The following is a 13,671-nucleotide window of genomic DNA, read 5'->3' as shown; positions in this document are numbered from 1 at the left end:
CCATTGCGATTTGGTAGTAGCCACTATTCAGATCGAGCGACGAAAAATAACGAAAACGTTTGGCTTCTTGCAGCCTTTCTTCGATATTTGGGACCGGAAAGATCTCCTTTTTCGTTAACTTGTTGATGCGTCGGTAATCGATACATAATCGATCACTTCCATTTTTCTTTTTCACGAGTACGACTGGGATGTGGATTTCGTGATGATGTCATGTTCTAATAGCTCGTCGATCATACTATTGACGATGCCTCTTTTCGGCTCTGGAATGCGATATGGAGGTTGGGATACAATCTGACCGTTCTCCAGTTCGATGCTCGCTTGGACCACATCGGTTCTGCCGATGCCGCTTAACCCATTAGAGAAAACATCTTCATAACTCGTCAAAAGATTTTGCATTTTAACTTGCTCAGTTGGAACTCTGAAATTAGACAAAAGTTTGACAATTTTACATTCGGATATTACCAAATCTGCTGTAACTCGTTTATTCCCGAAAATAGTTCGACTATCCTCAATCTTCATTGTAACGTTGGCGTTGGCAATGACGTCTTGTCCTAAAAGTATTTCTTCTTGCAGTAGCTCGTCGTCAGCGATGTAAAATTCAGCTTTTATGACAGCTGTATCGATGCTTATGTCTATGACCATAGACTCGTGGAGCATTCGTGTTCCTACACAAATACCTTTTACTTGCATGCAACACTTTTTACGTTTTGCATTTATACGATTTGCCACTAAGTTACGATTGATACTGCACTGGCTACCAGTATCTATAAAAGCGATATACGGAAACGTTTGTATGTGAATTATTTTGTGGAAACATCCATCGAGATTATTTGCCCCAAGTCGTCTTGTAGCTGCCGTCGTTTTATCGCAATTTCCTCCATTTCGATGTACTTTGTTGCACGTTGTACAGCGATGACGTTTCTGTGGTAGTGGACATTTGTTTGAGAAATGCCCCGGTTCGTTGCAGTTGTAGCATTTCAGCTGCGGTTTCGTCTCGTTGCCTTTCTCTACAGCGTACAATTTTGTTTTTGCTTCGTCTCGTTTGATTACTTGATTTGCATGCGGCTCACTAGCCTTGCCACGATTAATGAAATAATCCTCGATTGCATCGCGCATGTGCTTCATCGTTGCAAACTTCATTGCTGCTATACTGTGCTGGAGTTCACGGTGTTTCAAACCCGACCTAGCGTATCTGATGACTGCTGCTACACTAAGCTTGTACCGAATACCTAGTGCTGATCACAATAGATAGATGATAGAACAATCTCGTCGTTTCTATTGCGTTCGTTTGCATTTTCGTCGCCTGCTACCGTGCTGTCTTTTTCTGCGCGCTGCTCTGCTACCTTTGACGTGTTTTCACTAGCGTTTGCGTTCTGCGTTTGCAAAAACTGCGCCACCATTTCACGAAGTTGCTTCATTTCTTGCTGTAGCTGGGATATCGTTAACATTTGAGGTGATTCTTCCTGAACATTCCCGTCCTGTATGACCACTTCATTGGATTCCTCGTGTGCACCGAGACGCTGTATTAATTGATCCCTTGTACCCGTCGTTGCCAAATCTCGTTCGCGTAGCAATTTCTTCAATTGCTCTACTTTAAGTTCGTTTATTTTCACCATTTCTATGTATAAACCAAAGATTTTTCGCTGTTACGTTGCAAATTCCTTTTCGTTCGTTTTGACGTTGCTGAGCGATGCTTGCTAGCCGTTGTATCGTTGCCTACTTGCTTGTAGTCGTTTTCGTTGTAAATCGTTGTCGCTGCTGCTGAGCGATTTCGTTTTAAGTCCACTGCTTTACGTTATTAAGTGGTACTTATTCGTCGTTCCGTCACTGCTGCGTCGCAGTTACTATGCGCAGTCGCTGCATATTTCGTATTTCGTTGCAAGAAAATAAAGGTGACTTGCCGTTTTGCATGTACTCACATGCGCTGCCACAAAATCATACGCTTTTGATTTTGTTATTTTTGTTATTCGAAGCAAGTGGAGTCTGATCCCACTCTGAAACTGTAGGCACATAATTGTTTGTGCGATATCCAAGATTAATTTTATTGATTAAAGTTTTGAAATTTACATGAATATATATATATAAGTTCAATAAGATAAAATAAATGTATTGAAGGCGTGGTGTATGACACGTTCGTTGTCCAAGTATTAACTAACTTCTTCTTCTTCTCTCGCTTATGTATCCAGCTGTTTGACAGTTGGGATAGCGTTGCCAGTTGGTGTGGTATTGGCAAAGTTGCCGTGGCTCACACGATTCACTTTTTACCATAAAGAAAACTGTATTATCCTATCTTAACTCTTACCAAAAAAAATTCATATAAACTAAAAATGTTCACTTATTTAACAATGTAGTATGTATATGTATAATTTCTAATTGTTATGTATAGTACTCAGCTGATGATTTTTATTCTGGAGGTGAGCAGTTTTAGATCTCGACGCTTAAAAAACCTCCGCTTATCAACAACTCGGCAAAGACAAATCCGTGCGTCATGCGGATGCACCCCTCGCGCCGGTCGGGCGGGCTTTGGAGAGCATTAATCCGTTGGGTATTATTATTATTATTATAAGTAAGTAAGTAAGACGTGTTTAAAGCAGTTGAAGGTACGTGTAGAATTGGTTACAAATACTAGAGATTATGTGGAAACCGCTTTACAACGAGTGCGCTGAGAATACATGCAGAAAACTTATAAAGTTGATAATTCGGCAACTTCAATAGACTTTCTGGAACAGTTAGCAAATAAATCTGGAAAAATTCTTAAGTGTGGTGAACTTGATATAACCAGTAACTAGTTACCCGTGCTATTGTTGTTGCATGTGTTTTGCGAGCAATAAAGAAAACGTACCTAAACGAAATGTAAATAACATAGAACGAGAATGGATGTAATAAACACAATATGTAAGAAAGCGAATCACACGTACATTTAAAAGTGATTAAGATGATAATTGTTGACCAAGTTATCGATGACGAGTATGTAATCGAGTACTTTTTCGAAGGATAGCAAAGTATTGTCAATGTTGTAAGGTTTTTGGAATAAAGATCACTGGATTGATAATTCTAATTTTTTTAAATATTTTCATTCGTATTAATTTCCAAATTTTTACAAACAAGCGCCACAATCAAAAATTATAAATAAATAAATAAAGTTTAAAAAAACTAAAAGACACGCTTTTAAATTATTTCGAACTAAAAAGTGTCGGGCGCTCGATATACGAAAAATATGGCACAAAGCGCCAACGCTGTTTTCACAATAATACTAGTATTTTTCGTTCATTTTGTTTTAAACTTATTTTGAAAATTTTTTTAACTTTTTAGTTCGATATTATGTAAAAGCGTGTTAGTTTAAACGATATTTATTTTTCATTTTTTGGCTTCATATACTGTAAAAGCGTGTTTTTAGTTTTTTTAAACCATATTTATTTGATTTGATATCCAAGTAAAGTTCCTTAATTCTAGTTTTCTATTTTTTGAAATATTTAAGTAACTGAGTCTTTCAGGTGTTCAATTTACGATAACGTTTTCATTTTTGAAATCCATATTTTTTCGTTTACTTTCAAATAATCGAATTAGATTTTAAAATAAATATTTCGCTTCGTTCAAAACTTTTTTCTATACTAAATCACGATTAATAAAAAATATTTAAATATCTAAATATAATTCTTCATATCCATTTTTTAGTTAGATTGTCTTTCGAAAAATCAATTTCGTTATATTGCTTGTTCATAATGCAACATAATTCATTGGAGGTTTACCCTTGATTTAGAGAAAAGCTTTTTCTGTTTTATTTTTTCGAAATTATGTACGTTTTTGTTTGAAATGTACAAATTACGCTAACTTTGTAATTTTTCAAATCCTTAAAGTGTGGATTTTAAAATGTATGAAATATGCGAATGAAGCAACGGAGAGTATAAAAGCAGTGCAAGCTGAGTAGTCAGGATTCAGTTGTGATTTAAGCACGCTATTGGTTGTGAAGTATATGTCTATTGTGAAATACTCTAAAAGTAGTCTAATATAGACAATTTTGCATTATTTATTTATTTATTCATTTCAGTATTAATCTAGAAAATATAAAAAATTTTCACACTGATTACAAGAAGAAAAAGCATTTAAAAAAATAACAGCCATTAATATTTTAACTTAAAGACTAATTAGCTAAGAAAAAGTTCATTTAATCTTTGTTTAGCACATCTTTCGTAGAGGAAAAATCAAGATTTCCAGGGTTCGTAAGCGAATTAAATTTTTGCAAAGCTCTAATAATCGGAGCATTAGTTGTGTAATTAGTTCTAACAAAGCCCAACCAGAAATTATCGTGATACCGTAAACTCCTCTGCGGGATATTAAAATCTATTCTCTCAAGAAAGAAGAGAGCCAATTAATCCACTTATTAAGTCGAACACAAAAGTGAGGGACAGAATGGACCATCTAGTATCTTAGGACTTTAAGCTAATAAGCAAACAACGACTCCTATAAGGAGGAATCGGGTCTCTGAAGTTTAAGGACCGCAACGCAAAGCGGACAAACAATTTTTGAACTCGCTCAAGCCTCTTAATATGACAATCATAGTATGGTCTCCAGATAAAAAGAGCGTATTCTAATTTGGAACGTACAAGCGAGGTGTACAGCAATTTTAAATTGTAGGGATCAGAAGTCAGAGCCAAAACGTCTAATGAATGCAAGTGCTGAATATGCCTTTGCAATTACGTAGCTCAAATGGCTGTGAAACAGAAATTTGGAATCGAATACAACACCAAGATCGATAATTTCACTTAAAGTGGATAGTGGAAGCCCATCAATGTTGTAAGATGTAGGCAGAAGACAGCGAGACTTAGAGTAGGAGACATGTGAGCATTTTTTAATATATAAATTTAGTTTATTTCGTTTACACCAAATCGCAACATTATCTAAATCAGATTGGAGATTCGACCCGTCCTCTTTACTTGTAATTGACGAATGCAACTTTAAATCTTCAGCATACAAAAGAAAATTAGTGTAGGTACTTGAAAAAACTGGATATATCATTTATGAAGATAACGAAAAGAAGTGGATCCAATATGCTACCCTGAGGAACTCCAGACGTCGCAATGAACGAATCCGATGAGAACCCATCAACAACGTCCTGACATTACCGACACGAGAGATAGGGATCAGACCAATTTAAAAGGGTGGAGTGAAATCCTAGAGCTCTAAGTTTCAATATAAAATTTTGTGTCTTACTTTGTCAGAAGCCTTTGAAAATTCTGTGTATACAGTATCAACTTGAAGTCGGTTTTGAATCGCTGAGATGCAATATTCCGAAAACACTGCCAGATTTGAGACCGTTGAACGACCTTTTACGAAACCATGCTGTTCAATGGAGATAAACATATTTACTGCAAAATAAATCTTATTTTTTACAATAGTCTCAAAAAATTTTTTTAAAAATTATTATTGGCCTTTAATCTTTAAAATTTATTAAACTATTTTATGAGCTCGAGGCCTTATCCAAATAAAAGCGCAGTATAAATATGTTATATTTTTATTTTATATTCGATATTTCGACTTCAGTCTGAAGTCATCATCAGGACTGTGAAACAAAACAAAAACAAAAATTATAACATTTTCAAAAATCAACCATAAAACAAATATCACTTACACAATTGAGTATGTTATACAGACTAACCATGTGTGCGAAAATTAAGATTGTTGGAGACAAATAATCATACAAAAATATAAACAATATTTCAAAGCACCGTAAATGTAAACAAAATTTTTGCAAAAACAAAAGAACATGGAGTGGCTGAAAGTACGACATATATCATCTGATTTTCCTATTGTTGTGGGAGAGATCTTCCTACCGCGCATTGTTGTTGCCTTAAAACTAAGTTCCGATACACATGTGCGCAGTGGTCAGTGTCCGCTTTAAAATTCATCCTAGTACTATTAGGGGTGTTCGCTATATGAAGCATTTCCAAAGTAAATCTTTTATTATAATTGCTCTCCTCCTGTAAAATAGTTACATTATCGAAGTCTGGACAATGCCCCGTATCTTTACAATGGGCTGACAAGGCCGTCTTATTTTCTGAATAATTGCTTCTTAACTTAATATTAGATCTGTGAGCGGAAATCCTTGTCTTGAGTTTTAATTTTGTTGTCCCCATATATACCTGAACGCATACGTGGGACCCGTCACCATTACACGGAATTCTATAAACAACGTCGGATTTCTCATGCTTTGGTATTTTATCTTTTGTACTGCTGTAGACCTTTCTAAGAGTGTGATTTTATGTCGATGCTATTTGGTATTTTTCCCGATTGCAAAGAATTGAGTATTTTATTCGGTTCGTTACGCCCGGCACATGTACTACTGATTTATATATTTTATCTCCCGAAGTTTGTCTAATTTTATCATTGTTCAACCTGATCACGGAATTTCTGAGCAATTTGTTAATTATTTTTATGGGCAATTCATTATTTCTCAAAGTTTCTTTGACAATTTCGATATTCTTCTTGTGAAAAGTGAAGTTACTCGCCGTATTTATAATAGTTATATTTTCGTGTTTTGAGTTAAAGTTTATGAGTCTACCTGATGCGGTCGGCTTTTTATACCAGTCAATAAGCAGGTTGTTATTCTTTCTTATAACAAGTGTATCCAAAAATGGTATTTTACCATCCTTTTCTAATTCTATTGTGAATTTTATTGATTTGTTGCAGCTATTAAGATTCTTAAGCATATTTTCCACCTCCTCTGTTTTAACAACCGCAAACAAGTCATCCACGTACTTAGTTAGTAAGCGGGGTTTGTTGGTGGATTCCATTACGAATTTGGATAATAGTTCCTCCATTACTATATCCGCTACGACAGGTGCTGCTGGCGATCCCATGGGCATCCCTGACCGCTGTTCATATATTTTATCATTGTATTTGCAATATCGGTTCTCTTTAATACAAAACTTGATAATTGTTATAAATAGTTCCTTTGGTATACGTGTATGTTTTTTATATCATTCCACTTAGAGGAAATTATCTCCAAGGCCAATTCTACTGGAATGCTCGCATTTGTGGAAAAAGTGCAAAGAAAACTTATAAATTTACTTATAAATATTAAGGATGAACTCATCAGAGAAAAGGAAAGAGAGGTAAATATATTAAGAACCCAAATTACTCAGTCTCTGGAGTTGAATCATTCTACTAAATTTTTCCGAAGTGAGGATATGTTAGTAAACAAGCTCGCGGAATGTATCAAAAATACACAAATTAAAAAGTACGACGAACTGGTAAGGAAACAAAGAGACAAGTTAAATATTAGGGTGATTCCTGAATGGTTTCAAAGTAAAACATCTTTAGAAATACCAAATGACATTCAGTGGCTTTTATCCTTAGGCCCTAAATATGCTCTTCCAATCCAAAATAAGGAGTTTCCACTTTTCCAACTTATTGCATACGGGGAGAATATTATACATAATTTAAGATAAGGAGGAACAGGAAATAGGAAGAAGCAATTTTACAAAGCTCATACACGATCATCTTAATAACAATACCTTGTCAGCGCGAGATAAATTTATACAAAATACCCTACATTCCGCAAGAAAGTTTCTTAAAAGAAATAAGGATATTTTAATACTACTACCGATAAGGGTAATATAACAGTAGCGATGGATAAATCTGAATACCACAGAAAAATGCAAACAATAGTTAATAATATTTCAAACTATAGAGTTTTGAAGCGTGATCCTACTAGCAAACTCCAAGAAAATAATAACGAGTTAGTCCAAAAAATGTTCAATCTGAATATAATTGATTTAAGGGAAAAGAATCATCTGGTCTGCAAAAGTGCAAACCCTCCACGAATATATGGTTTGCCAAAAATCCATAAAGAAGGGGTACCTCTCCGACCGATTTGCTCGTCCATAAACTCGCCGTCCTACAATTTATGCAAATATGTAGTAAATATACTTAAGCATATAACAAACACCTCCAAGTATAACGTTAAAGACTCAATTGAGTTTAGGAACAAAATAAAAGATACATTTATTCATGATGATGAGACTTTAGTGTCATTTGATGTGGTTTCTTTATTTCCAAGCATTCCAGTAGAATTGGCCTTGGAGATAATTTCCTCTAAGTGGAATGATATAAAAGAACATACACGTATACCAAAGGAACTATTTATAACGATTATCAAGTTTTGCATTAAAGAGAACCGATATTGCAAATACAATGATAAAATATATGAACAGCGGTCAGGGATGCCAATGGGATCGCCAGCAGCACCTGTCGTAGCGGATATAGTAATGGAAGAACTATTGTCCAAATTCGTAATGGAATCCACCAACAAACCCCGCTTAGTAACTAAGTACGTGGATGACTTGTTTGCGGTTGTTAAAACAGAGGAGGTGGAAAATATGCTTAAGAATCTTAATAGCTGCAACAAGTCAATAAAATTTACAATAGAATTAGAAAAGGATAGTAAAATACCATTCTTGGATACACTTGTTGTAAGCTGCTTATTGACAGGTATAAAAAGCCGACCGCATCAGGTAGACTCATAAACTTTACTTACTTAAAAACAAAACTACTTTTAAACAAAACACGAAAATAGAACTATTATAAATACGGCGAGTAACTTCATAAGAAGAGTTCTCTCAATAAGTGACAAGATTTTTCACAAGAAGAATATCGAAATTGTCAAAGAAACTTTGAGAAATAATGAATTCCCCATAAAGATAATTAACAAATTGCTCAGAAATTCCATGATCAGGTTGAACAATGATAAAATTATACAAACTTCGGGAGATAAAATATATAAATCAGTAGTACATGTGCCGGGCGTAACGAACCGAATAAAATACTCAAATCTTTACAATCGGGAAAAATACCAAATAGCATCGACATATAATCACACTCTTTGAAAGGTCTACAGCAGTACAAAAGATAAAATACCAAAGCATGAGAAATCCGACGTTGTTTATAGAATTCCGTGTAATGGTGACGGGTCCCACGTATGCGACAAGGTATATATGGGGACAATAAAATTAAAACTCAAGACAAGGATTTCCACTCACAGATCCAATATTAAGTTAAGAAACAATTATTCAGAAACTAAGACGGCCTTGTCAGCCCATTGTAAAGATGCGGGGTATTATCCAGACTTCGATAATGTAACTATTTTATAGGAGAGAAATTATAATAAAAGATTTACTTTGGAAATGATTCATATAGCGAACACCCCTAATAGTACTAGGATGAATTTTAAAGCGGACACTGACCACTGCGCACATGTGTATCGGAACTTAGTTTTAAGGCAACAACAATGCGCGGTAGGAAGATCTCTCCCACAACAATAGGAAAATCAGATGATATATGTATATATGGATGCTTATATGTCGTACTTTCAGCCACTCCATGTACTTTTGTTTTTGCAAACATTTTATTTACATTTACGGTGCTTTGAAATATTGTTTATATTTTTGTATGATTATTTGTCTCCAACAATCTTAATTTTCGCACACATGGTTAGTGTGTATAACATACTCAATTGTGTGATATTTGTTTTATGGTTGATTTTTGAAAATGTTATAATTTTTGTTTTTGATTTGTTTCACAGTCCTGATGATGACTTCAGACTGAAGTTGAAATATTGAGTATAAAATAAAAATACAAATATACAATATTTATACTGCGCTTTTATTTGGATAAGGCCTCGAGCTCATAAAATAGTTTAATAAAGTCTCAAACAATTTTGATACGGATGATATCTTAGCGATTGGTCTATAATTGGCAATATTATTCTTGTTGCCACTTTTAAATACTGGATTAATAGAGCCTACCTTCCAGGCATCAATGAACTGTCCCCGCTCAAGTGATTTATTGAACAGAAGCAGCAGAGGGCAGCAAATGCAGAACAACTTGTAAATAGATATGATGACAACCCATCAACATCAGTATTTGTAGATGTCTTCAGCTGTCGGATCCCTTCTTCAACATCATTAAGCGTTAAAGTTAATGATCCAAGATTTATTGGGGAACCAATGTTCGCGAAACACTCCGCATCCACGTCAGTGTCAGCTTCGAAATTAGACTTAAAGAACTGGGCAAAGAGATTAGCAGCCTCAGCAGTAGACTGGGCATCATTGAGATAAACCGCAAGATTTTCTGGAGTTGACATACCTCCAAAATGAGCTAGAACTATATTTTATATCCGATTCAAACATACCAATATAATTACGCTTAAGATCCTTCTTAAAAAAATTATATTGCTTTGAATAACGTAAATATATCTCTTTATGAGCCACAGAATTTGACAGCTTGAACTTCTTGAAATATTTATTTCTCAAATTTTTAAGTTTCAACAGCTCCTTGGTGTGCCAAGGAACTTTGTATTTGTATTTTTTAAGAACAGGGATATGTACTTCGCAAATTTCCTTAATCTTATGCCTAAACATTTCATAACAATTGGAGACTTCAACATCGGAAAATAATGTAATCTAGACAATGGAATCAACTGCAAAATTTACCATATAACATCCATATTTCTAAAGCGATAACTGATAGATTCATCAACGGCACTAAACTTTTAGAATTCTATCTTTAGAATTAACGGTACATGGTGAATACCAGGAGTGGAAAGAGGATCAAGGCACTCAGATATTGTATAATTTACGTTATCATTAACAAAAATTAAGTCTAAGATACGAGACAGCTGATTAGAAAAGCTATTTATCTGAGTAAGACCGCAACTCATTAGATTATCTATCAAATAAATTTTGGGTATGCTGTTGACATTATTAGCAAAAAGCTGATTACAACCATCAATATAGGACCAATCAATATTTCCCAGATTGAAGTCACCAAGAACACAGATACTGTCATGATCATGAAGGTTAAATGCAAGCTTCCGAATATTATCTACATGTGCTCTATAAAGCATATCATCACTAGAAGGAGGTATGTACGAAGCACAAATAGTGATATTTGAAACGCCTTTAGCTGATCCAAGAGTGTATCATTATTGTCTAAGATAACCAGTTAGGAGCGGTATTTCCTTTTGACTACGATTAAAACACCTCCACCTCTACTATGACCAGTTTTAGCATAATCACGATCCTTCCGAAACACATTGTAGAGATTAGTATCATAGCTTTATTAATGGAATACAGGATATCGAAACGAAGCTAGCGACATACGCAAACCCAAAACCTACATTCACAGAAACGGTATCACATCCTCTGATTCAGGAAACAGCATCGCTTCTATGTAAGCCAGCTTTCAAAGCACGGTGTGTGGAGGTAGAAAGGCCAGACTGGGTGAACACAATATTGGAGGCACTGAAATGATCGCAAAAGCGGAGTGGAAGAGTTGTCAAATGCTTCAAATGCGGGAAGCCAGGTCACATTGCACGTCATTGCGCTCTTGATCCTAGTGGTTTCAACAGCATGGGTGGTCTTAAGAACAAAGCTGGAGGAGATGAGCAAGAGCGAGTCAGATGTAAAGACCGAGAGCTAGGCTCCAGCTGTGGAATGACCCGTTATCTGTGTATTACAAATCGGAAGAAAATCGAGCAGTCTTACCGTCAGAGGAAATATGGATGGCAAGGAGCGTGTACTAACTGTAGATACGGCGCATCTCATTCCTTAATCCAATCTGATTTGGTCAACAGGAGAGTAAAGCCATTACCTGGAGCAAGGTTGCGTACGGTCACTGGCGAGTATAACCAAGTCCAGGGAGAAGTGATATGTGAAGTCTTAATTGGAAAGTTCACAGTTCTACAAAAATTCGTTGTGGAGGAGATCGTTGATGAAGTCATATTGGGAGTGGACTTCTTAGTTGACCATGGCATCAGGATCGACACGCAATGAAGGATTATGTGCTATAGGAACAATGATGTATCACTTAGCTTCAGTTTGGAGAAAGGTTTCAGCAGTAAAAGATTGCTGGTGGAGGAGATTCGACAAAGACCACCAAAGTCAAAGGCAGTAGATCGGGCAAAGTTTGATGGAACGAATGGGCCAAACAAATCAAAATCAGAAGTACCTGCGAGAAAAAAACTGACATTGACAAACTCAAATGGACGCACTGAAACGAAGGAAAGACTTTCCCAGAAAGAGTGCAAGGGTGGTTTTAGCCACCGCGCACTACTGTTGTGAAACGTCAAAACTATACTGGTTATGCAAAGCCAATCCGTCAAGATCAAGCCCTACGAAGTAGTTCATTGGCCAAACTACAGAGTGTGAGGGAACGAACCAGAGTAATGAGTAGTAAGATGAAACACAGGTACGACGAGAACAACCATTCGAAAGGTTTCTTGGAGAAAGATTTGGTACTGTTATACAACCCTCACAGGCGGAAAGGTGTTCCATCAAAATTTGATTGTAGCTGGGAAGGCCCGTACAAAGTTGTGTTGCGGATCAGCGACGTCATCTACCGCATGCAAACAATAGGGAAACTACGAAATGGAAGGTTTGTTCATTTGGAGAGACTAGCAGCGGTTGGATTGAGAGATTTGTCTGATCGGGACGATCAGACTTAGTGGAGGGCAGTGTGATGAATATTAGAATCACTAAGCTGATACTAAATAAATAATCACGCAGCAATAAAAAAACATGAAGCAGCCACTCGTATATACATGAACACATCAATCATCATTTACACAACTATATGCAAGGCAACGAAGAGATAACTCACACACAGATGTAGTCAACAGCCGAAGTTGTAACTCACACATACACACGCATATATGTAGCTCAATTACCAAGCAGGAGAGACAGCAGTTCTACAAGGGAAACGTCTAGACCTTAGTAGAAATATGCGAATGAAACAACGGAGAGTATAAAAGTAGCGCAAGCTAAGTAGTCAGGATTCAGTTGTGATTTAAGCACGCTATTGGTTGTGTAATATAAGTGTATTGTTGTGAAGTACTCTAAAAGTAGTCTAATAAAGACCATTTTGCATTACTGAATATTGGAGTTATTTATTCAATAGTTTAGCGATTCGAACGTTAGCAGAAGGTTTGGAATAAGCGGAATTTCTCTAAATTCGTTACAATATTATGTACTCTGCGTATAAGGGCCAAAAGGATGGCAGCAGGCGCGGAAAGGAGAGTTTCAAACAAACTAGTATTATTGTGAAAAAAGCGTCAGGCGCTCGATATACGAAAAATATGGTACAAAGGGCACAAGCTTTTTCACAATAATACTAGTGTTTTTGTTCAATATTGTTTTAAACTTATTTTGAGAATTACTTTTAACTTTTTAGTTCGATATTAGCTATGTTTTTTTTACGCTCATTACATTAACACTTAAGTTTTGTATGGACTGCTAAGTGTTAAACTTTTTTAACACCACTGAAATTGTTGCGCAGAAAATTAGTTCTGCTAAATATCAGTATGCATTATACTCAGTTTCAACTGAAATGTGTCTCTCAATTTTATATTTACTCTATTCTTCATTAAGTGTGTGTGTCCACGATTCATCGCAAGAGATCATTCAGCTATAGGTTATACACTATAGCCAACAGCGGCTCATGTCTCCGATTTAAGCACAACTCGTTTTGTAGCCAGTTATTTAAAAACTGCCGCGAGTTTTCAATTGCCGCTAGATGGGTCTCCTAAACATTATCTAACTCTCCTTTGCGTGCCTAGACTAGAGAGTTACAAAAATAGATACAAATGAAGCTAATATAAGCGTGTGAAAAATCACG

The 13,671-nt window shown here is 35.8% G+C and overlaps 1 protein-coding gene across 5 annotated transcripts in view; it reads right to left on the bottom strand.

Moving 5' to 3' along the window:
• The window catches only part of SREBP (Sterol regulatory element binding protein), an 801,341-nt gene that overhangs the window by 528,439 nt on the left and 259,231 nt on the right, over nucleotides 1–13,671 (bottom strand). Inside the window, exon 7 of one of the 5 annotated variants that reach the window (XM_067756910.1) lies at nucleotides 2,740–2,842. The exons of the other annotated variants lie outside the window; for them this stretch is intronic. Within the exon in view, the coding sequence (XP_067613011.1) occupies nucleotides 2,755–2,842 (88 nt within the window). The 3' untranslated portion in view covers nucleotides 2,740–2,754. Of the gene's footprint in view, nucleotides 1–2,739; nucleotides 2,843–13,671 lie in introns of those variants that run through there. 5 annotated transcript variants of the gene reach the window in all.

The sequence above is a fragment of the Eurosta solidaginis genome, chromosome 5 (assembly GCF_040869045.1).
Source record: "Eurosta solidaginis isolate ZX-2024a chromosome 5, ASM4086904v1, whole genome shotgun sequence".
NCBI classification, from domain to species: Eukaryota; Metazoa; Arthropoda; class Insecta; order Diptera; family Tephritidae; genus Eurosta; species Eurosta solidaginis.
The sequence above is the reverse complement of the archived record's forward strand: the minus strand, read 5'-3'. Positions and strand labels throughout refer to the sequence as shown.